Source organism: Tachypleus tridentatus, chromosome 13 (assembly GCF_004210375.1).
Source record: "Tachypleus tridentatus isolate NWPU-2018 chromosome 13, ASM421037v1, whole genome shotgun sequence".
Taxonomy (NCBI): Eukaryota; Metazoa; Arthropoda; class Merostomata; order Xiphosura; family Limulidae; genus Tachypleus; species Tachypleus tridentatus.
This window is the reverse complement of record NC_134837.1, coordinates 14,665,416-14,691,680: the sequence shown is the minus strand read 5'-3', so window position 1 is coordinate 14,691,680 and position 26,265 is coordinate 14,665,416. Positions and strand designations below refer to the sequence as shown.

Below are 26,265 nucleotides of genomic sequence, written 5' to 3'. Positions count from 1 at the left end.
AAGTTGGCCAAAGTATGATTGCAGAGTAGCTGTTTCATGGATATTAGTAAATGACTAAGTAATAACTAATCATTTCTGACCAATAGAAAGGAAGAGACATTGTAATTCCCATGTTTCTTCTAGCCAATCGTCATGAAGTTTGGAGAGCTTATACCTTGGTTTAATACACATAGATGTTTCGATTGTAAGTGTGGATGGAATCAAAGTTACAAAAGCATATTCCATCCTACAGTTTCCTTTATTTCTCTCAGTCAAATGACACTTGGCACAAACGTACCTTGTAATAAACCACACACAAGAAGTACATTTATTTAGAATTTGTACATTTATCTTAATTTGACAGAGGTCAAAGGTAAAAAAAGGAAAATTCAATGGATATAGCAAGGATGCTGTTTAAATGTCACAAAGTGTTTTACCTATTCTAAACGAAACTGCATATACTCCACTGAAGGAAAAGCCTTATTTGGCCAAAAATTTAGTGTAAAGTTTAGCCGTTGGTCAATAACTATGTTTACGTAGAAACTGCATATAATCTCCATCGCATCTTGCTCCCGAGTGGAATGTCTGTGGACTTACAACGCTAGAAACACGATTTCGATACCCATGGTGGGCAGACCACTGATAGCCCATTGTGCAAACCATTATAATAAGATTACAGTTTATTTTAAACATTATTTGTGATGGTACTTAGTTAAGATTGTAACGAACAACATGTACTCCTTGTATATCCAATTATAGAAATAGTTTGCATATTTCTCAAATCTTCTCGATCAACGTCGTGGAAAGGTGTGACCACTTAAAAAACGTTTCCTTAAGACATATTTTCAGACTGTTTGGGAAAGTGGAACGACACTATTGTTCATTAAGAAAACAGCCTTAATTTGAAAAACAGATGTGAAAATGAATTATTATTAATATAACCGCTTGGCTAATTGGCAGTGATGCCGAATCTAATAATTTAGATAGGAATATGTTATTTTAAAATTTTTTTACTGAAACCTGTAATAAGGTTAATAGTGAGAAAAAACCAACCTCGACCATGTCCAAATTTAAATTTACTGAAACCTGTAATAAGGTTAATAGTGAGAAAAAACCAACCTCGACCATGTCCAAATTTAAACTAGCTTTAGTACTACTTAGAGTTGGACTTTTTTCTTACGTAGATTAACTTGTTACTTTTGCACATTTTTTGCTTTGAAAGTGTTTTAAAGATAACCATGTTTATCATGTTATACATGTGTGTGTGTAAATTCTATTTCGATTAATGCTACTTTATTTGTAAAATACTTAATAAAAATGGCAGCCTAATTCTGTTATATACATAGGTATATAAAGAAATGATCTTTTATGTGGAGATTATTGTAAAATTATTTTTCAATTTTTTACTTGCAAAACTCTTTATTAAAGGATAACTTACAGAGTTGGTACGAGGCGAATCTACGTTCTAACAATTGTAAAAATCTAACAACTGATTACGCATGCATTCGAGAATCTTTTAATGGCGTCCTTGTTTCCGTGTTCAATAAACATCGATATTTTTTCACATCACTAAGACATATTTTCATAACATCACAGAACCTGAAAATAATGTACAACCATTATTGTACATTAATGCATTTTGTTTCCTTCATTTTTCCAAATCAACAAAACCTTCTAAAGAATCTGATAATACCTTATTTATTGCAGGTGTTTGTTTAGAATTAAGCACAAAGCTACATAGTGGACTATCTGTGCTTTACCCACCACATGTATCGAAACCGGAAGTTAGCAGCGTAAGTCCAAAGACATAGCATAAAGACTTGAATAATGCTGAGTTATGATTATATAACTATTTGAAAGTCATGTTTTAAAACAATAAAATGACATTATTAGCAACATATATATACACACACATACATAATGATTGTACATTAACTAAAATCTGTACTTGAATCTACTTAAATGTATGATATTAGTTACATATCACCACATGTTCTAACAAATGTACAATTTTCATACCACAGGTTATTTTACCAGATGTAACAACTGAAAACATAATTCTCTATGCAGTTCAAATGTTTGGAATGAAAGGTTACTTGTTCAGTTTTTATTAGAATCCTACATTGTCCATAAGAACAGACAAATGGTTGGATATACTGACCACTGAATGTTCAGCATGGTGTTAGTGCAGTCTAGAAGCATGGTTGTCCAAAATATATTTAAAAACTAGAAGCTCTCTAATGCAGTCTTCTACTTTTTTCTCTCCTTTATATATTTTTTCCACTATATTTGACAGACAGGGTGTCTTTAAATCTTACAGAGGAACAGTCAACTTTCATAAGGAATTTGACAGCCCTGTGTGTAACCCCATTAACAACAGTTCCTAATTTGTTGTGTATCATTTACAAAGTTTCTCATGGAATAGAAACCACATTAATCAATTCTCCAACTGCTGACTTCACCACTCATGGCTTACTACAAGCAACTCTGTTTCTGTCTTCAACCATTCTCACCTGAATGTTTTAAACCCAAACATCAAATTTTCTAACCCTTGCTTCATCATGCTGCTATATGACCATTTTAAATTCATCTTTGGATTAAGCTAGTGTGTAAATCTTCTGTGTGAAGAAATCCATGCAGTAAACGGCATTTTGTGAGATGGAGAAAATATATTAACTGGATTGTGACTGGTGAACAATTTAATGGTTGCATAAAAAAATATTGGAATGTCATTGTTGTGAAAGAACGAAGTTTGCAGTTTTTATTTAGGGCAGTTTGACTTTCAGTGTGTTTACTTTTATATATATTATTGGAACAGTGGAATAAACAACAAAGAATTACTGCTCAAAAATATTTCTGATGAGCCTCAAGATCACGAGGCAACATTTAAAAGGTCAGAAATCTTTTGACTGGCAAAAAATTCTCCCCCCCTAATCTCACCAATGAATTAATTAAGTTACATGTACTCTTTAGAAATATTTTATTCTATATTTGTAATGGTAAATTGGCAAACAATGATTTGTAAACATAATAATATGATTTATTTTAAGGAGAACAAAACACTTATCTAGCTTCTTCATTATGTTTAAAAATCAATTTTTGCCAACTTATTATATTAGCATAATGGGCTTCCCACCCAAGTAGCATATATTTGTACAGACATCTTATTTAAAATAATGCATGTGATATCTACCTGGTTATCCAGTTGACTCATTTAAATTGTTTGAAGAAAGTAATATATAATGGTATTGCATAATTATAATCACATGCTAAAAATACAGGTAAAATAGTCAGTCAGATATTTCATACATGTTCAATTTTCTAACTTCTTTAAAAATGTAAATAAAATTAAAAAAGAAGTTAATACACTTAACTTTAAATTAAAATTAATTAACCAGTGAAATATGCATGATAATTAAATAAGAAGTAATTATTAATCCTTTTCCTGCATAGCTCGGATACATTGAAAGAAACATTTACCCCGTGGCTACTAAAAAAATTATACTTCAATTTTATGTTGGATAAATGACACTTCTTTTTTAAATTAGCCAGAAACCTAACAACACAATGGAAGGAGTATGTGTCTGCTTTATTCTTATACAGAATTTTCAAATCAATTGATTTTTTAAACATATAATTTAATTACTTGCTGCAGGTACAAACTACTTCAAAACTGTATGTGCTTTATTATTAAACATCAAGCTGCACCTTGCCAACTGATGTTCAGTGTTTAAAAGTAGGATCTTGTCATTTAATCAGTAACATTATGTTAGTTCACAATGTTTATAAGTAGGATCTTGTCATTTAATCAGTAACATTATGTTAGTTCACAATGTTTAAAAGTAGGATCTTGTCATTCAATCAGTAACATTATGTTAGTTCACAATGTTTAAAAGTAGGATCTTGTCATTTAATCAGTAACATCATGTTAGCTCACAATGTTTAAAAGTAGGATCTTGTCATTCAATCAGTAACATCATGTTAGCTCACAATGTTTAAAAGTAGGATCTTGTCATTCAATCAGTAACATCATATTAGCTCACAATGTTTAAAAGTAGGATCTTGTCATTCAATCAGTAACATTATGTTAGCTCACAATGTTTAAAAGTAGGATCTTGTCATTCAATCAGTAACATTATGTTAGTTCACAATGTTTAAAAGTAGGATCTTGTCATTCAATCAGTAACATTATGTTAGTTTACAATGTTTAAAAGTAGGATCTTGTCATTCAATCAGTAACATCATGTTAGCTCACAATGTTAAAAAGTAGGATCTTGTCATTCAATCAGTAACATTATGTTAGTTCACAATGTTTAAAAGTAGGATCTTGTCATTCAATCAGTAACATTATGTTAGTTCACAATGTTTAAAAGTAGGATCTTGTCATTCAATCAGTAACATTATGTTAGTTTACAATGTTTAAAAGTAGGATCTTGTCATTCAATCAGTAACATCATGTTAGCTCACAATGTTTAAAAGTAGGATCTTGTCATTCAATCAGTAACATTATGTTAGTTCACAATGTTTAAAAGTAGGATCTTGTCATTCAATCAGTAACATTATGTTAGTTTACAATGTTTAAAAGTAGGATCTTGTCATTCAATCAGTAACATTATGTTAGTTTACAATGTTTAAAAGTAGGATCTTGTCATTCAATCAGTAACATCATGTTAGCTCACAATGTTTAAAAGTAGGATCTTGTCATTCAATCAGTAACATTATGTTAGTTTACAATGTTTAAAAGTAGGATCTTGTCATTCAATCAGTAACATCATGTTAGCTCACAATGTTTAAAAGTAGGATCTTGTCATTCAATCAGTAACATTATGTTAGTTTACAATGTTTAAAAGTAGGATCTTGTCATTCAATCAGTAACATCATGTTAGCTCACAATGTTTAAAAGTAGGATCTTGTCATTCAATCAGTAACATTATGTTAGTTCACAATGTTTAAAAGTAGGATCTTGTCATTCAATCAGTAACATTATGTTAGTTTACAATGTTTAAAAGTAGGATCTTGTCATTCAATCAGTAACATCATGTTAGCTCACAATGTTAAAAAGTAGGATCTTTTCATTCAATCAGTAACATTATGTTAGTTCACAATGTTTAAAAGTAGGATCTTGTCATTCAATCAGTAACATTATGTTAGTTTACAATGTTTAAAAGTAGGATCTTGTCATTCAATCAGTAACATCATGTTAGCTCACAATGTTTAAAAGTAGGATCTTGTCATTCAATCAGTAACATTATGTTAGTTCACAATGTTTAAAAGTAGGATCTTGTCATTCAATCAGTAACATTATGTTAGTTTACAATGTTTAAAAGTAGGATCTTGTCATTCAATCAGTAACATCATGTTAGCTCACAATGTTTAAAAGTAGGATCTTGTCATTCAATCAGTAACATTATGTTAGTTCACAATGTTTAAAAGTAGGATCTTGTCATTCAATCAGTAACATTATGTTAGTTTACAATGTTTAAAAGTAGGATCTTGTCATTCAATCAGTAACATCATGTTAGCTCACAATGTTTAAAAGTAGGATCTTGTCATTCAATCAGTAACATTATGTTAGTTCACAATGTTTAAAAGTAGGATCTTGTCATTCAATCAGTAACATTATGTTAGTTTACAATGTTTAAAAGTAGGATCTTGTCATTCAATCAGTAACATCATGTTAGCTCACAATGTTTAAAAGTAGGATCTTGTCATTCAATCAGTAACATTATGTTAGTTCACAATGTTTAAAAGTAGGATCTTGTCATTCAATCAGTAACATTATGTTAGTTCACAATGTTTAAAAGTAGGATCTTGTCATTCAATCAGTAACATTATGTTAGTTCATAATGTTTAAAAGTAGGATCTTGTCATTCAATCAGTAACATCATGTTAGCTCACAATGTTAAAAAGTAGGATCTTGTCATTAAAATAATATTTAGTAACATAATTTTTCACATCATTTCATTTTTTCCTTATGTTCCATATAAATTTAGTACCAATTATTTCCATAAAGAATTGTATATACTGTTTACATGCGTAAAGTTTCACAACTTTACAAAGCTGAAATACTGACGTTTCACAAAAGAATATTTTATCTCAATAAGAGCTTAGAAACTTTCACAATTGATGAAAATATTTTTCTTTTAATATTGTCACATATTTTTATTTCTTCAAATTTCATGTATGCTGCTACGTATCCTGAGCCACATAATACTAACTGGCATCAATTTCTCGCTGTCTTGTCTTAAAATTTTAGTAATAAAACCTTATTCCTAATAGATTTTTGAAACTTGATGCACAACTTAAGGCAGTAGGTTTATATGAAAAAGCCTTTATAATTACGTAACACCAAATCAGTGACATGCACATGTACATTATAAAAAATCTGTGAATATACAGAGTGATTGCAATCCAAGTTTCAGTACATTATTAGTTGTTGGTAACTACAATGTGATAATATCAACTTTATTTTAAGATATTCAGATGTTTTGAGCATTTTTCTTCTTGAAATTTTGAGATATCAAAAACATTTTACCATTATAAAGCATCTGGTAGTTATTTATTTCCCACTAGGGGTAATTATATGTTTTAGTAGTTCTGTAGAAAGACTTAAATGCTGCTTATAAATAATAATGCCACAGCTACACTCCATCAAAAACAAATCAATTCACCATACCTAAACAACAGCCCTTCAGATCTAGACAACAACCCAAAATGTACTACACAAAAATATCACAATCATATTTTCTGCTACACTCAAGAACTTCTACATTTCAGTTAAGTACAAATATTTTTATTATATATTTGCATATTTATGAAATTTTGTAGTTTTTGGAAAAGTCCTATAATAGGATGTTTTCTCATAAGAAAACTATTAAAACATTTCTTGTTTATTAAAACTTGTATTATGGGTTATTGCCAATGATTGTGTGCTGAAATGTCCAATAATATCAATAGTTTTATTTTCATGATGTTAGAAAAACACGCAAGTTCAAGAATTTTGATAAAAATCAATTTAACCCTATAACCAAAGCACTTTCAAAAGGTGTACTTTTTCTTGTTCTAGTTTTATTTTGGTACTGTAGTTTGTGTTGCTTCTTATGACAGACATTCTGTACTTCAATTTTAACATTGTGTACGAGGCATTAGTGTCGAAACAAAAGTTAAAATATAACACAAAATTTCCTGTGTTGAAACGTGGTTTTAGAAATGAATGCTTTGGTTTGCTGCTGGTGAAAAATTAGATATTTTGCAAAAGTTTTAAATCAAACTACTACAATTACACGATAAATGATCAAGTCAGCATAAATCAATTATAAAATATCAAAAAGATATGACAGTTTAGTACAGCTGGTTGGGTAAGGGAATAACAGCATCTTCTATTTAACTTTCAGATAAATAATTGTTTGATTGTTTTTGATTTTTGCACAAAGCTGCATGAAGACTATCTGTGCTAGCAGTCCCTAATTTAGGAGAGTGAGACTTGAAGGAAGACAGCTAGTCATCACCACCCACTGCCAATTCTTGGGCTACTTTTTTACCAACAGATAGTGGGATTGACTATAACATTATAATGCTCCATAGCTGAAAGGGCAAGCAAGTTTTGAGTGATAGGGATTCGAACCCACTACCCTCAGATTATGAGTCAAGTGCCTTAACCACCAGGCCATAATAAATAATTATTCATTTTTTTGATAGAAAGTACTCATACTGATCTGACTGAAATAGTGGTAACTATCACCCACTTTGGATGGTTTCTCTAGAAATATTCTAAGGAAGATGATAAAGACCAAACAATGTAAAGGTGTGCTATTTACAGTAATTAGGCCTTACCAACAACATGCATTAAGCATACTTTTATTTTCTCTAACTTCACTGATGCTGGTGTGTGCTAAATAAAACAATTTCTAATTACAGAACTGAGGACAAACAAGACAACTGTATGTTTCACCAATATGTCATTTATTCACAACCGTGGCTTCACAATTTAAGGTATCATCACATACAGACTAAAATGTTTTGCAGGATGGTTCATGTATGTGTTTAAAACACAGAAACTGAAGTGACCTTGATATTTAACTGTGTGAGAGCTTAAGTTAGTTTTTCTGGATTTGTTTTTATACACCTATTTATTTCTAACATTTCTAGTTGTTTACTTTTTTTTTTGCAGATATGTAAAATTTTGTATTTTGTCTGGCTCAAATCGTTGTTTAGTAAGATGGAATGTAAAGGTTGAATCTATTTTCCTTAATTTCCATCTTTAATGTTCTTTATTTCTCACTTCCACGAAACATGCTGTTTGCCCTACACATACACTGTCATAGTTATGATACAAAAATAGATTCAGCCTTTACAACCATACAACAAAACATTTCAGTCTGTACCTTATGGTACCTTAACTGGTGAAACCATGGTTGTGAATAAATGACATATTGGTGAAACATAATTGTCTTGTTTTTCCTCAATTCAGTAATTACTGTTAAATAATTGGAAAAATTAAATATCTGTTACAAATATAATAATTAAATATACAAATATCAAAATAGGTTTAAAACGAGCCAGTGTACCTTCACATGGTTGTGAAATATTCATACTCACTATTTATTCTAGATCAGTATTTCTTAACTGGTGAAATGCGAGACACAAAGCTATGGACCACCTTAAGCTAACAAGTCATCGACCACACACGTGCTGTGCCAAATAACTAAGTGGTTCTAGAGGTGTAACCAGTTGAGAAGCCATGCTCCAAATAGAGTTGCAGTAAAATAAGGTGATGAACTAAAGCCAGTGAAAATAAAGTGTATATATACTGTTCACTCAATAAGTACGGGTTCATACTAAAATCACTTCATGAATAAAGTGGAAATGTTACACAGCAGAGTGATGGTTTAGAACAGTTATACTGATAACTTGTATCATCCATCCTTATAACAGTTACACCAGTGATAGGTTACAACTGATTATTTTAACTGTAGAGTTTTTCTGCCATTTTACAGGTAATTACATCTTTGTATAAGTGGGTTAACTTAAACAGTATTATTTTGTTGAAGGTTTAGGCACAAAATAAGGTGTTAAATCATGCGAGACATATTTCTGAATATTACTGTATTATGCAAGAGATGAGATTTTAGTTTTTAAATTAATGGTAGACAACTATTACACTATAGAATAAGACAATCACATTTTTATTACGAAGACAAACTAACTATTGTTTATAATGTCTCTGTATTCATCACCATTAAGATCAAGTTAAAACCAATACAATGCATTCAGAAAACATATGGAAAATTCAAAATCAAACTTGAACAGGCCACACTAAAATCATCGTAATATACTTAATATTACCAAAGAAAATTACAAGGTATTTCTTTGAAATCCTTTTATCATGCACTTTAATAACTATTAATAGACCTTAAAGACAATCTAAAAAGTAATAAAAATCAAACATCATAGGAGCTGTAAAATTGTTTTTTTAAACCTTTAACAAAATACACTGCTTGCATTTGTTTTCAAACAAATTCAGGTTTTCATCCAAGGTATAATTCAATAAACTTGAAATGTATTTTAATGAATTAAAAACAAACCCATAATTTCCAGTATATTTTTGTATAAGGACATCCAAGTTTCTGTTTCATCTTGACGAAGATAAACAAACTGTCATTCGTTCTATTTAACCTAATCACACCAAGCTGTACTGTCTTCCCAAATTACACAGTAAACAGGTAGTTGCATGTATGTAATGCTCCAGCATGCTGTAAATCACATTTAACAATCACAAGTGATTCAACTATACATGACTGTGTCTTAGTCACTGACCAGTTACTTTGTCAGCTTACATAAACTGTAATACCATCAATCATGTGCTCTTTCATCAAACACAGTACTCAGCTGAAAATAATTTAGTTTTACAAACAAATTAGCCAAAAATACTGAATAAACACAGTAAGTTGTATACAACCTCATGAACATTATTGTAATTACCTCAGAATTTAGAAAATAATTTATGAAAAATATAAAGTTAGGAAAATTTAATCTAAATGAAAAAGATACAAACTTTTACTGAATTATCTACAGCTTCTTTTGATATAAATTAGCATTTTAGAAAATACAATTCTAGTGTTATGTTTAATAAATGTTAGTAATACATCTATTTATTTTCTATTGTATACATAAGTGAAAAAATACACATGTAGGGAATATTTGTATTATCTGAGTAAAATGTATACTTTAAAAATTAAATTAGTATTCTATATTATGGCAGTGTTATCATTAATGTAATAAATCAGCCACCAAAAAAAAAAAATTATTTATTTGGGTTTTTGTGATTTGTCCACATCCAGTTCACTGCATAGATACTGGGAAGAACCAACCAAGTATCTCACTCAGCCACCGAGTGTGTTTTTTGTGATTTGTCCACATCCAGTTCACTGCATAGATACTGGGAAGAACCAACCAAGTATCTCAGTCAACCACTGTGTGTGTTTTTTGATTAAATATTTTTGCCAATTATTGTTGCTCTCTTGCTGTAAACAGTCGAGAACAAATTGTCTTTCAGACTCACAATTACAAAGAAATCTATCACAAAGTTCATTAGCCAATTCTATCCTGGATTTTTTAGAGCACTTGTTACTCTTGGAGTGAAGTTCACGTTTAAGAAAGGGTTGTAACAAGTTTATGTTCTGATGCTGTGCTACGAGAGACAAAATGCACCTACGATGATACCACAGAGTTTCATGCCCAGGATAACGCTGGATTAGATTTGATACCAGCTTCATTTCTGTACCTAATAACTGACATATCAGAGGGTGTGAACTACAACCGCCACCCTTTATTTCGGAGAAAAGTAACTTCGGTGAAGATTTAACAGAAGAATGACCAATACCTTCAACCAACAGAAGGTGCCGACACAGATGGCCAATTAGAAATTGACGATAATGAAAACCACTGTGATCTGATACGTGACAACATACCCAATCTTCAGTCTTTTGAAGTTCATTTAGAACCACCTGGTGATATAGACAATATAGGTCACTAAAACTTACTAATCTTCACTCTGTTAAAAACGTAACATTCATATATTACCAACTTTACACAAATTATTCCACACTTAAAAAAAAAAAAAAAGACATCTTTTATGTAACAGTACAATACTATTCATATTTATCCACCAAACTTAGAGTACCAGTACTACTTTTTTAAAAAGACTTACAACTTAAATATAAACACTAATCTTTTCTTGAACAAGAATTTGTTACGATGAGCAAACAAATGTAGTTTCATCTATTTTATTTACTGTTAAAGATTGAAAGAGAATCTGATAAAAACATTTTGATTTTTACATCTCCTACAATTCTTTATGTTGTATATTTTACAAAAGAAAGCAAGTTCTAATAGTAACAGATTATTACCTGTGTAATGTCTTTAACAAGGTGCTGTACAACCCATGCACGGTGACTCCATGCATAATAGTTACAAGGATATCGACTGGCAGCCTCTTGACAGAGACTGAACTCTGAATCAGTTATATTTCTTGGCAAAGGACTCTGGTCTGTTGGTTTCAGTTTTAACAAGAGCCACCTCCTATGAAAGATTTATTAATATGAAAGTCTATGAAACCTTTATCTATCCCAATTAAAGGTGAAATTAGAAGAAACTAACTTTGATAAATAACTACAGTAGTCATCATAACCAAATGTTACACACCACATATAATTTCTACAAGCATTAAAGTCCTTTACTGATGCACACTTCTGAAAACAAGCATCCACATAATGATAGATATATTAACACTAATATCTCTTTATGTTAATTTGATGCACCTATCATATCGTTTACTTTAATAGATGAAATACTTTGAAATTTCAAATGAGCTCCTTTACAAAGTGCTTTCTCTACCCATACCAGCCGTTTTTGAATGTATAAATTTTCTCTACAAGTGGGTTTTATTGTCATCATGGATTAAAACGAGCTCCTTACAGATTATGTAACTTTTCCAAATTAAAATTTATTTTTAAATAAAATATTTGTATAAATTCAAAAATATTTCATTGTCATATGTTTAAAAAATTAAATGCTTACTTGTACATTTTTTTTACATTTCTTTTCTTATAAGAAATTATAATTACACTTAAAGTGAAAAGGTTCAAAACATTGCTAATTTGTTCAAAAGTATTTTGATTTTCCCCTAGGAGGATACAAACACACATTATCATCAGAAAAATTCAGGAAATTCACAAACATTAATGATTTTGTTACACAAAACCTGATTACAAGATTAAATTATTTATGTATAAAATTAAATATAAATCAAGCTCCTTTTGTATAAGTTTCAATTCATGTTTCTTTAATATGTGGAAGAACCAGTTTATCTTTTGTAAACCTGTAGTAACATGATGAGTAAATAATTCATACCTGTGACCATAAACCTCCAAACACTTAGGTTTATGAGACAAAATCAATGAAGACAGTTTCATATCATTCTCAATTTTTTTATTCTTAGCAATGACTTCTTTTCTACAGAATAAAAAATCCAAAATGTGAGATTTACTATCTTCAGTTCTAGAATACTGGTAAATAAAAGAACAGTTATTAAAATGTAACTACTAGCATGACTTCTAAAATATGTTTTCTTATCAGTAAGGTTTAGCAAAATAGAAAAATATTTTGATATTTGTTACTGCAGCTTATCAACAATATTAAATTTAAATTATTTTTATACAAATTATTTTCCTTATTTGAATTTTTCCAAACTTATTCTTATGAAGTATCTGCCATGTGGAACAAACTATGAGATTAACACAGCAACATGTTTTTATGGATAATTCACAAATACAGTTACACAACAAATGTTAAAGATACCATGAAATGTATGATTAAACTTTTTACAAGCATATATGTACAGGTTTTTAATGTATTAAATTTCAAAGGAATAATTCAGCAGAAACTCACATAGCACACTTAGCTATTCACCTAAGTACAAGATATTCTGCGTGTAAACGGAAAGGACAGAAGAGTTGCAAACATTTTAACTCACGAGTTTCCTCGTAAATAGTATTCTAAGTAAAGCAACACAATAAAGTAGGCCTAACAAGAAAACTTGTACTTTTAAATAAGTAGTAGTTGAAGAAATACTGCTTTCTTTGCTTCCTGAAAAGGTATCTTAAATAGCTTTATACCACATTATTCTTAAGAGCTACAAGCTAACAAGATAAGTTATCACACTCAGAACTGTTATATAGTTCAAGTCTCAATATAAAATCTAGATTAATTAATATTCTTCAACTATCTCTCCAACTTACCTAACATTCCAGGCAATTTGTAGGTCAGGGTTACAGAGTAGCATGGCTTGGGTCCACTGCAACAGGAGCTCTGTGTCTGAGGGTAAGGGCCTATAAATAACGTTTCACTGATCACATAGCTAAACCATAAGATAAACTAAACCCATGTGAGAATAAGTGTTATTTTCTACGGTTATCTATATTCAAGGTTTTGGAATTCAGTTATTTACAACATATTACTTTTCCCAGCTTATTCACAAACCATAATGTTGTTCTCTTGACAGTATCACACAACTATTCATCAATTTATTATTTTTAATTAAGTTGTCAGCAACTTACAAGATAAGAATAAAAATTGGTTACTGACTTTTCATCTTTTACAAATAGTTTGTCTGGGATATCACTCAGCTTAACACAAGAACTATTTGCACTAACCATCCTTAATTTAGCACTAGAGGAAAGGCAGCTACTCAACAACACCCACAACAAACTCTTGGACTACTCAACAAAAAAGTGGGATCACATTACAATGCTGGCTGAAAGAGCAAGCATTCTGGCTACAATGATTCAAACCACCAATCACCTGGTCACTTTTAACAACTGAAGAAAGAAATGAAGCAAATCTTTCAAATAACTACTTCAATAAATTGAAAAGCTAAGGTACATTAAGATTTTTAACAGGGAGTAGTTCAATTTGTTTTATCAAAGTAAACTAATTAACATAACTACAAATATTTATGCATAAACTCTGATTTCTATCTATTTACCTAGTTAAACCAAACTGATGGAATGTTCCCAAAAAACACATTTTCTAATGATATAGAGTTTCACCCAGTTTGTTTTTAAAATAAAATCAAACTAACAAGTTTTAATTTAAATGTTTAAAGGTTATTCTGTAAAAGGTATATTATCCAAACCAAAATTAGTTTATGCAATAAACTTTACTATTTACTTACAGAAAATGTGTTTTTGTTTTTGAATTTCGTGCAAAGCTACACGAGGGCTATCTGTGCTAGCCGTCCCTAATTTAGCAGTGTAAGACTAGAAGAAAGGCAGCTAGTCATCACCACCCACCGCCAACTCTGCTTTTTCTTTCTTGCAGTGATTTTATTTTTATTTTTTATTCAGAATTTTAGTTTAGAATCTATTTCATAGATGGTGTCAGAAGTTAAATGAAAAGCAGAGGTGGCTTGATATTGTAAACATGCCATTTTTATTTCAAATGTTAACCAATATCTAAAGTTGCTTATTTAATGATATTGAAAGAAATGTCTGTAAATATGATTATTTATAAAAGAAATCCCAAAACCCACTAGGATTCGAACAAAAGTCGGGTGGCGTAACCACTGAGCTACTGTGGCGTCCAGTGTTTTAAATCCAATGTTAACAACTTAAAATATTACCATATTCATGTGTTTTAATGTAAATATGATTAATTATAATAAATTTATAACTGTACTGGTATTTGAACACAATACTTCCTCTTGAAGTTCAAACTTTAAATCACAGAAGCAGTTTGAGTGTTACTGACACAGTAGCTATTATATATCAAGAAACTCTCAATGTATCTTTCAGTAGCGATAATTGTTCCTCAATTTTACTTTAAAAATATAACTGCACACGTTACCTTTTACCAATCTTCCATTATTAAAAATCAGACTTAACCTACATTCAAGTTTTTTGCTAAAAACGACACTATTAAACTTTATATTCATGGCATTACCTGCTTTTTGTTCACCTTTCCTCCAAGACATCAATCTGGAATAGCAGTACATGTACAGATGTTTGACACACCAGCTCTCTAGAGCCACCTTGTGTTCCATGTGAATGATGGGACATTTATTAATAACAGGGTCACTAACAGGAACGATGTCAAACTCGTCACTATTTGGGGAAAATTACCGTTAATAAGATAACTAACTCTACAGGTACTTTAAAACAAATATTATCCCACAAAGAATAATTACATGTAATTAAACACTTGGTTGAGATATCAATTAAAGAAACAACAAAAAAACCTTTGATACTCAAAAAAAAAAAAAAATATTTTAGAATTTTTTGGTGCAAACCCATATAGGTTCTTTGCAATAGAAGTTACATTAATGCAAAACTGTGCATATATTACATCATAAAAATTGCCTATATGCACAAGATAAACAATTTTAATATTTCTTATTTTAACATGCATGTTGGACATAATAGCAGTAATTTAATTCATGATGTATGATCACTTGAATAAATTCTTTGGTTTCATTCGGTTTCCTTCTTGTATCCAATGACAGACTGTCTAAACAGTCTGATGAATACAACAGAGATCTGTTGTAGACTTGCCAGTACTGTGTATCTATCCCTGATAACTGTCAGTACAATATAATTTGTGATTCAATAGAGCTAGACATAAGATTAACAACAGAAAATTGTTAATTTAGTTGCTGGTTCAATATATTTCTTTAAAGCAATGGTTGTATATATTTCTCTTTTTTTCATAAACTATATCATAATTAATTGAGCAAAATCCTTTATTGTACACACAAGTACTGGTACTTTTTTCTTGAAAATTTCACCCCTGTTAAAAATTTACAAATTAAAAATGTTAACTAGAATTTAAAAAAAAAGTTAGGAAGCAAGATTCTTCAAAAAAAGAAAGATGTTTCCACAGCTTCTAAACTTCTCTAACTTTACCATATTTGACAACACCACTACCATGGTAGAAGTTTAAGAAACAAAACCCAATAACAAGTTTCTATTTTTCCTTCCTCTTTCTTCTCAATTACTGTTCCTTTTCCCCAGAATTCTTCTTGATTTTTCTAAATCTTTCATAAATCCTTCTTTCATGTCTTTAAAACTAAAAACACTGTCAATTTTGAAAGTGGAATACACAAGAAACCATAATTTTGTTTATACTTAAAAAGAAGTGGAAGACATTAATTTATTTTTTAAACTCAAATTTCACCAGCTTTATGTGTTGAAAAAATGCATCTTATTTTAAATCAGGTTTCCCAAGGATATTTGATTCAGCCACTAAAATGTTCATGAAAATCAGATATTTCAATAAAGTATTTTTTCTAAAATATGAAGTATTTCATTACTAGTCTGAGTGTAAAGTGATGCTATGTTGAAACAAATTATTCTTCCCCAAAAACCTAAGTATTATTTGCATAATCACTGAAACCTCTCAAGTATAATTCAAATGTTTGTTTTCAGTAAAACTTCATGTTTTATGTTATACTCCATATCCTAACTGTGTTGTCTGTAACCACCATAAAAAATTAGAAACATAAATTACTCTTTTTTCATGCTTAAATTACTACAGATTATAACATGAAAATACAAAAGTTTAGACTAAGCAGCTTAAGCCTCACAATGCTATATATTTATTTTTTATTGCATTGACCTTCCAATCATGCCTAGCTAACATTACATAACTTGCATTGATGTGGTGCATGTGCACCCATGTTGTGTCCAGCAATATAAAACTGACCTTTAGTCTTCCCTGTCATGGCTGTTTTAGTGGACTAGTATTTTGTAATATACAGTCAATTATTATATATATTACCATTTAGAAATAAAATTATTAAACTTATTTTTCTTAAAATATATAACAATAAATAAAGTAGTAAAACAATTATCTCTTCCAGCTATGACCTTTGAACTTGGTTGCTGTTGAACATAGGTTGCTAAGCCTTTGCAGGTGAAGGATATAAAGAATTTTTTTAGGTTATATACACACACAAACATTTGAACAACCAAAAAATCATAAGTAACTACATTGATACCATAGAATTACTATAATATATGTAGCTTAGTAACTAAGTTGTTTTCAGGTTTGAAAAATATGAAATTTCGAGCAGATTAAAGACACAACCTACCTTCTTGAAGTATTAGATCAAAAGTACATGTTAGCATTTTCACAAATTAAAATGCCTGAGAAAACCACTAGGGAAACATTCTAAGCTGTCAATTGGTTATTTGTGTCATATTGGAGTAAGTGGATATAAGAAACCATTTTCAAATATGAAAAGATGTGAAACAATGTCACTGTGCTCGATGCAATAAATAATCCATATCTCAGCAAGATAAAAAGATACTAGGTTTTTATTTTACGTTCTAGCTTGTTAACCATAGACATATTATTTTAACATCACAGACATCTAATTTTAAATAGTGCTGCATTCAACACAACATGTGACTCACTAAAATGTATATTTAGGTGTTTTCTTTTAATATTTACTTTTAAATAAAAAATTAACTCATGTGTATTAAAGTTTGAATTATAATCTACAATTTGATTACAAACTAATTCACATAAATTAATAAAACAGTAGTTCAACTGACTTTTGAATGCAACTCAACAAACATCATGACATGGCCTTTGACTTATGACCCATGACAAAAGGGTTAATTTGTTCAGATGCTTCAGCTGTTCTTTTTTAAAACCATAAAAGATAAAACATTGATATCCATTGATCAAAACTCACCATTGACTCCTATGCTGTGCTATCAAAAGCTCAAATGTTGAGACCAATGTAGCAATGCGAAGGTTTTTGAGTACATTATACCAAAATACCAGTTCAAAACAATGTTCATGACACTCACTAAGGATGTTCACTGCTGGCACTTACAGTTGACCCTAGCCATAATTCATCAGTCAATTCACTCAAATTCTGTCCAAAAGGAATCCAGAGCTATGGTCACCAAAATGGTAAAAACATAGGTATATGTTTCAAACTTAAAAGGAAATTAGCTGCACATGTAACACCTTCCCTGGGAGGCACTCTCGTCACATACATGAACACACAAAATAGAACTTTCTCTGGAAGATCATCCTCATCACATAAAAGAATCCACAAGACAGTACCTTCCCTGGTAGGTCCCCCTCATTATATAAAGAACCCTCATACGAAGGGTAAGGAATGTTTTTTTTTTATTATTATTCTTGTTTATGTGGTTAGTTATCTTGTCATTACACTGCCATTCTGGTATAAAATCCATTTTAAAATACATGAAAACTACTTGTAAACATTGCAAATACAGTTGACAAGCCCTTAGGAATAAATGTTGAAAATGATACATTTGTGGAACAATGACTACTACAGGCTACAAATATGTTTCATTTCAAAATATACAAACATCAATGTTCAACCCTTCATTCTGAAGCTATTAGATTAATTGTTATCATGATCAAAACAACAAGAAAAAATAGTGTTCAAATACTTCATATGATACATATATGGTCATTTTATGTACAAATATTCTTACTTGTGGTTAGAAATAATAGTTCACACACGTATTCCCATTTACCTCCCCAAACTATTAACTATATACAAAACATCTACAGGTAAAAACCTACACAATTCATTCAATAGTTATACTCACATTTCAGGGTCCTTCTTTAACACAGCATTCAAGTCTTTTAACAAACGTTCACCTAATGAATTTGAATCCACCATTTCTGTAACAGATGCTACTAATAATGTCCTATTTAAAGGTATTCTAGGAATCTAAAAAATAAAAATATAAATGTTAAACATAATTACTAAGTATGTTGTAATTACTGAAATATTTGAAGTAAAAATTTGAGTTTTACAAGTAGCATTTTATGTCAATAGTTCTTATGAAATAACTGTATCAATATATGCCAAAAACAACTGTAAAGCTTTTCTTAAAAATACAATCCACATACCACTTCTCTTGGCTTTCATCGGGACAAGCTATTGCAAGTCTTAGATCACAAGAACTGAGATATACCACAGAATAAATAAAATCAAACTAGAAGTTATGAAAAGCAAACTGGGAAAGGGACAAAAACTGGAGTGTTAAGGGGAAATACAATAGCAAAGATCAGACAACCATGATAGAGAAGCAGAAACTGGAGTGTTAAGGGGGGGAATACAATAGCAAATATCAGACAACCATGATAGAAAAACAGAAACTGGAGTGTTAAGGGGGGGAATACAATAGCAAAGATCAGACAACCATGATAGAGAAACAGAAACTGGAGATGTTAGGAAAGAAATAGCAAATATCAGACAACCATGATAGAGAAACAGAAACTGGAGATGTTAGGAAAGAAAACACTGACAGAAGATGAAACTGGAGTAGTTGTGGATGAACACAATGACAGAGATTATACAGCCATGACTTGTCCAAGACCAATTTTTGATTATTTCAATATCTGTTGATATTAACATCAAAGAGTAGCAAATAGCACAAGAATGTTTTGAAACTACTGTTTGGTTGTTGTTGCCAAGTGCAAATATGCACAACAGAATATCTGTACTGAAGGGGTTGAACCCCAAATTTTGTGAATATTATCTTTCAAGTTGTACAATTTGCAGATAACTTTAAAAAAAATGATTTTATGTTAAAATAGTTGCATCATAAATCACACAACTATACTCATTGAACTTGCTTTGAATTAGTTGGGTTTTTTTAATTTATGACTTGAAGAAATAACCATGCATTTTCCCAAGGTTTTTAGATCTTGGAATAATAAAACACTGTGTACAAACTTTGTCACAGATAAGCCAATGTTAAGAAGAAACCAAGTGAGTAAAAACTGTCAGTCAGAAGAACAAAACCCATCCTTTAGTTACCTTTATACAACTTCTCAAACATAACAGTTTATTTTCTACTGTCTAAACAAGCTGTAATCCCTTACTTCCTACAATAATAAAAACTAGTAAAACACTAAGAGGGAAGGGTCCCTTTCAAGATATTTAATATTAGCTTGAAACACTAAGCATAACAACAAAATACTTTACTTTAATTGGCATTTCCTGTGTAAAGGTCTTGAGTATGTTGTCTAGTTATCATATGAGTATACACTAGGCCCTTTTATAGTTGAGGGGTTGGAGACATGCTGAAGCAACAGTTACACTGAAAACAGTTTTGGTACACTCTCAGAACTTATGACCTGAAATTAACACCACAACGTGAAGTTGTCTACAAATACCAGAAACCTTCATGCAAACTATTCCACAACTTAACAATAGCAGCAAATTAGAATTATAAAGCCTGAATAGAGACTTGCAAAGCTACTGTTTATTAAATGTAACAATAAAGTTATACTACTTGCTCCACCTGCCCAAATATAAATAGTTTAATTACCCTGGATTTTCTTTATACTTAACAAAAATAACTTTTTAAGCCTTCATTATTTAACACATTATGGTAGGTGTAGCATGCATACATATCCTTTCCAGGAAACTTGTATTCCTGCTGTATTATACAACTGAACTATACTGCATTGGGTCTGATTAGTCTCATAAAAGATGAAAATAAGCTTAAATATAAAACATTGATATTAGACGATCAAAAAGCAGCTAAATTTGCTGATGACATTAAGGTCTTGGGTGTTACTAGCTGTGAAGATGTCTTGTAATTATGGTAAATGTATGGCAATTCATGTGGGTTAGCACAAATTCAATTATTTTAAATAGAATAATCTTATCACATAAATGGATGAAAATTATCAACAGTGTGCTCATTAGTAGCACAAAGAATGTTTAAGTTTAATCTACAAACATACTGAATAAAGATCTGAAGAAGTTATATAATTTTATTTAAAGTGTAGTGTTGCCTTGGATGCCTTACTTTAAAAACATTTATAGAAGTTTGTGTAACTCTGATTCTCTGTTAAACAGATATCAATACATCTAATAAAATACCACCTAAGAATAATCTAACACAAGTTAAATAATCTCTAATCATTTTCATAAAAAATTGTTATTGTTTTAATAAAAACAAAAATATTACAGTTTCCAAAAGTAAAAAAAACAAAACATATTAACAATAAAAATGTTCAACAACAAACCAAACTATTTTTAGGTTTAACAGAAAATTTCTAGTAAATATTTCTCAAAGGCAAACAGTAAAGGGAACAATAGTAACTGAAAAAATGTTTGTATGGTATGAACTGACAAAGTATAAAACACATGCAAGCGTTGTATTCAGTTCAACCTTCTTTCACCCACCCAATGTGGATGAGAGGAGGTTGTTTGATTCAAGGAACCACACAAGATGAGCATTAACCATTCTCTCTTATGTCTTACAGAGATAGCTCGTCAAAGCAATTGGATGGAATTTGAAGGAATCTTGGGATCCTTCCCAGGCTTAGAGAAAAGTAGGGCAACAGCCTGGCACCAAGCATCAGGAAAAACATTCTCCTGCCAGATCTAGTTAAAAACAATCTGAAGAATAGCAAGAGAAGCAGGAGATAGATGGTGCAGCATTTCATAGTGTACATTAACCAACCGATGTATTGCCAGACCAATGAAGGGCCAGTTTGAGTTCCACTAATGTAAAGGCATGATCACTGTCATAGAGACAATCAGCTCAAAATAGAAGAGGTGATTGTTCTGCCCGAGTCTTGATGGCCAAGGAGGTGGAGGAAGAGGTAGAAGTGCCAGATACCCAGCAAAAGCTTTCACCTAGAGTACCAGCAATGCTCAGGGTATCAGCTACTTTTTGGCCAACAGAGAGCAAGATCAAAAGAGGGACAGAATTATATTACCCACTGACCCAATTTTGTCCCATGTGACTTTGAAATTGGTGGTAGAAGATATGCTGTTTGTGAACTTAATCCAAGATTCCTACCGACTTTGATGTCTTACCCACCCACCATCTGCATGGGCCTACTGGAAAGCGATGCTATGCGAGAGTGCGAGATATCTACGAAAAGTATCCCAGGCTCGTATTTGGGCTTCCAGTGCCAATATGGCAGGCAGGATTCCACCACAGACGAGGATATCATGGAAAACGTGTCAAGGTTTTAGGAATACACTTAGCAGCTGCTTGTATAACACAGTCAGTCACTGCTGCCACACAGATGGCTTACATATGATGGCAGGATCAAGTTCCACGAGAGCAATGAAAGGGAGACGGTTTGTTTCATCCAGCTTCCACCGGGACATGTGGGTCAGGTAGCACTGACCACGACCTGTCTTTCTCAAAATTATAAGAAAATGGTCACTGCCTCATAGGTTATTGTCAACCATCCATGAAACATGAGAGAATAGTGAAGAGGAACAAACTGAGAGATCAGTAGCAGTAAAGGACTGACTAGGTGCATGAGAATAAGTAGAAGAACCAATATTGAAAAGAGAAAGATTGTGACCAGAGAGCTACGCTCTACAGAGCAACCCCTCCTATCAATATCAGCACTTCTCCAGAGGGGATGATGTCCATTAAAGTCCCCCAGGATTAAAAATGGAGACGGTAACTGTTCAATGAGAGCATCAAGGTCTGATTGATCATATGTCTCTCCAGGTGACAGGTAGAGAGAACAAACAGTGATGATTAGACCCAAAGAAACACGGATGGCTACGGTCTCCAAGGGTGTGTTGAGTGGCAAAGACAAGATGGGCACATGCTGATCAACTAACAGTGTCACCCCTCCATGCACTCATCCATCACACAGCCTGTCATTTCTGTACAAAAAAAAAACGTTGAAATGTGATTGTATGGGTAGGTTTTAGAAATGTTTCCTGTACGGAAGCAATCAGTGTTTTGATGTCATCCAGATTAGAATGTAAACCACGAAAATTCCATTTTATCAAGGTGGCAATTTTTATTTATGTGTAAGCGAAATGGGTGGAGAACCCTTCTGTTTGTGACCACATCTTTTTTTCTTTACTGTCTTTATTCGAGGGAGAAGATAATATACCCAACGAAATGCCCATACCCAGAACCAAAGAAAGTGGATCTTGGGAATTGCTGAAATGTATGTGATGATGGATGTTGAAGTTAATTGATCAACGTTTTTAACCATGGAGGTCAAAATACTTTACATTTGTTTTGAGAATGATTCTTTTGGAGATACAGAGAGATCCATCTGCACTCCCACTGTAATAGTGGAACGAAGTGCAGCAGCACACATCCAAGATGAAGTGGTGGACAGCAACTTTTGAGCCTTAGGGTGAGTAATGTTATGAATTGTTTTCAAACGCTGCACCTCTTTTTCTTCCATCCATTTACGGTAAGAACAAAAGTAGGACAGGTGAGAGCCACTGCAATTGTTGCAAAGAGGGTCCTTTTCACACTTACAGGCATCATGGTCCTTGCCACTGCAACTAGCGCACATAAAGGAACCAGGACATGATGTCTTCAAGTGACCGAACCGCTAACACTGAAAACATCCAAGAGGGTTTGGAATGTATGGCCATACCCTGCAATTAAGATAACCTGCATTGATGGTGACAGGTGATGTAAATGCCAGAATGAGGACATTGATACGCCTCGCTGCAAAAACTCTTTGGGCAAAGAAACCAGCAGGAATCTCTGACTTGGGGACATTCTTCAAATTCCTCTCAACAATAGTGTGTGAATAACCAATAAATAGCTTATGTCCCCAGAGTGGTTTTCTCAACCTTTTCAATATGTGAAAAGGCTACTACATACTTTCGATCTAATATTTCAAGAAGATACGTTGTGCCTTTTGTCTACTCAAAGTTTCATATTTTTCTAAATCTAAATACATTTTAGTTACTAACCTTGATAAATTATACTGAAATTCTATGGTATCAGTGTAGTTATGATTTTTTTGGTTATTCAACTGTATCTATAAAACCTATAATAAGTTTGTTTGATGTCCTCCATGTGCAAAATTTTAAAAGACTTAGCAACATATGTCCAGCAGTAACCAAGTACAAAAGGTCATAGTGAGAAGAGATAACTGTTTGCTTTACTTCTTGATATATTGTTTTATATTTTAATAAAAATAAGTTTAATAATTTATTTTTAAATAGTACTAATGTATACATATATAATGTATAATTGAAATGTAACTATATATTACACAATACTAGTCCACTTAAACAGCCAAGACAGTAAAGGTTAATTTTATATTACTGGACACATGAGTGCAAGTATACTGTGTCAATGCAAGTTACATAATGTTAGTTACACATGACTGGAAGGCCAATATAATAAAAATAAATAAATATGTAAATATATAATGTTGTGAAACTTAAGCTACTTGTGTTTTTATATTATAATATGTATTCATTCAAGCACAAAAAAAACTTATATTTACATCCTAATTTTTATTATGTTTACAAGGTTGGTTAAGTGACATGAGTATACAAAATAACAAAATATAAAGTATTATTGAAAAGAAGTGTTTGAAATGTATTTAGAATGCTTTAGATATTACAAAAATAATTTTGGGGATGAAGAATACTTTATAATCATAACATAAAAACCACTTTATATTCAGACTAGTTAAAAACAGATTATTTTCACAAACAAATCCTAAGTTAGATATTTTATTAAAAATTTGAGTTTTTGTATACAAATACTTATTACTTTTACTAAAAGTCTATCATACTTTGTGAAGATACACATTCTGTATCAAAAGTTACAGTACAAATACCTAACATGTACAAATATGTAGACAAACATATGTATATTATACAGAGCATGTAGCAAAAGGGTTAAAACAGTGTCAGTTTTCTAACAGGATTACTGGTGTACGGAATGAGCTGCTATTGGAAATAGTGAAGATTACTTTACATGAATTTGACAAGATAGCTGATGATTTCCTGGGTAATTATAGGTTTAAATTTTAGAAAAGTAGGGAAGTATTAAACTAATAATGGCCAAATCATCTCTCTTTGTGTTACACATGTTGGGACTGATTAGGTTAATTTGTGTCAAACTGTAACAGACTTAATTTTAAAATTACTTTTCTATGTTTTTAAGACAAAATCCTATGAAAGCAAAAACTTGTCTTGTACAACCAATAAATTAATATAAAAATTTTGACTTTGTTACGCTTAAACTAAAGACAAAGAATGATTAAATCCGAGGTGAGAATAAGATAATGGGACATTATCATTTATAATCACAATTAGTAAAATTCAAAAAATTCTTTAAATTTTTTCATCTACAACTTACAAGTACTTAGTGCGATTACGTCTTCACATTACTTCAGCATTTGTATCATATTTTACAACTTAAAATTAACAATTTATTAGTATTAAGACAAAGTTGTAACTTGCGACTTGTACTGAAGAACTAGAAGTTAACTAGTACTAACAGTAGTTAGGGTTACTAGTACAGTACAATTATCATTAAATAATATTAAGATATACAACTAATCAGACTTATTTTTATCAGATAAATATTTTTTGCATACACACAACAAATAAAGAACTTACGTTTTGAACAAACTTGAACTGTTGAAGCTCACAATTGCGCAACAGAAATCACCGCGAAATACTGTATCTTATTGTTTATATGCTTTCAAGCTCAACCGTATGTGAATTCACTATACAACTCTACAAATATCTTGATTATAGCGTCCTCTACTCAATAGTTATATTTTTATTGTAATTGAGAAACTGACTAAAAATGGAATTATAGTGTATGTTATTTAATTGTTTGTTTTGTTGAATTTCGAGCAAAACCACTCAAAAGCCCTATATGTTAACGGTCACGAATCTAGAAGCGACATGAAAAGTAGCTAGTCAACAAGCCTTGTCATTTTTTGGGCTATTCTTTACTAATTATTTCATGATGTACTGAAAACACGTAGGTCAAAGAAGTCTTGATAAAACTGAAATAGAAACCCTTATAACTTAACTAAATCTTTATATATCACTCGTTAAATTATACTGAGCATTTCCAGATTGTCAATGAAGAAGAAAGGTCCCACTTTTCGAAAGCGCTCTGGTTATTAAGATTTCTATTTCAGCTTTACTAATAAATAATATGTAGTTGAAAGGACGAACACGTTTGGTAACGCCTTTTGGCCTGGCATGGCCAAGCGTGTTAAGGCGTTCGACTTGTAACCCGATGGTCGCGGGTTCGAATCCCAGTCGCACCAAACATGCTCGCCCTTTCAAGCGTGGGGGCATTAAAATTTCATGGTCAATCCAACTATTCATTGGTAAAAGAGTAGCCCAAGAGTTGGCAGTGGGTGGTGATGACAAGCTGCTTTCCCTCTAGTCTTACACTGCTAAATTAGGGACGGCTAGCGCAGATAGCCCTCGAGTAGTTTGCGCGG

At 31.4% G+C, this 26,265-nt stretch overlaps 1 protein-coding gene across 4 annotated transcripts; it reads right to left on the bottom strand.

Annotated features, from left to right (window-relative positions):
- Positions 1-224: 224 nt before the first annotated feature.
- Positions 225-26,265, bottom strand: temp (protein prenyltransferase alpha subunit repeat-containing protein tempura). 4 transcript variants are annotated; one of them, XR_013021839.1, is made up of 9 exons: positions 25,418-26,265; positions 18,633-18,757; positions 14,980-15,140; positions 13,278-13,353; positions 12,391-12,492; positions 11,388-11,559; positions 8,578-8,757; positions 1,099-1,578; positions 225-1,032 (listed from the first exon to the last, which is right to left on the bottom strand). XR_013021839.1 is itself a non-coding variant. In XM_076483307.1 (7 exons), exons 2-7 carry the CDS (start codon positions 18,704-18,706, stop codon positions 10,404-10,406), a joined length of 1,167 nt encoding a protein of 388 aa, XP_076339422.1. In that variant the 5' UTR covers positions 18,707-18,757; positions 25,418-26,265; the 3' UTR covers positions 9,147-10,403. The 4 variants fall into 4 exon arrangements, 2 of the variants coding, with proteins under 2 accessions (XP_076339422.1, XP_076339423.1); XR_013021840.1 differs by lacking the exon at positions 8,578-8,757; XM_076483307.1 differs by lacking the exons at positions 225-1,032; positions 1,099-1,578; positions 8,578-8,757 and adding an exon at positions 9,147-10,985.

Coding starts and splice junctions, on each gene's coding strand:
- temp (XM_076483307.1), bottom strand. CDS start 18,706: ATGGTGGATTCAAATTCATTAGGTGAACGTTTGTTAAAAGACTTGAAT. Junction 13,354..14,979: donor GAAAGGTGAACAAAAAGCAG/GTAATGCCATGA, acceptor CCTTACCCTCAG/ACACAGAGCTCCTGTTGCAG. Junction 11,560..12,390: donor TTGGAGGTTTATGGTCACAG/GTATGAATTATT, acceptor AATCTTTCATAG/GAGGTGGCTCTTGTTAAAAC.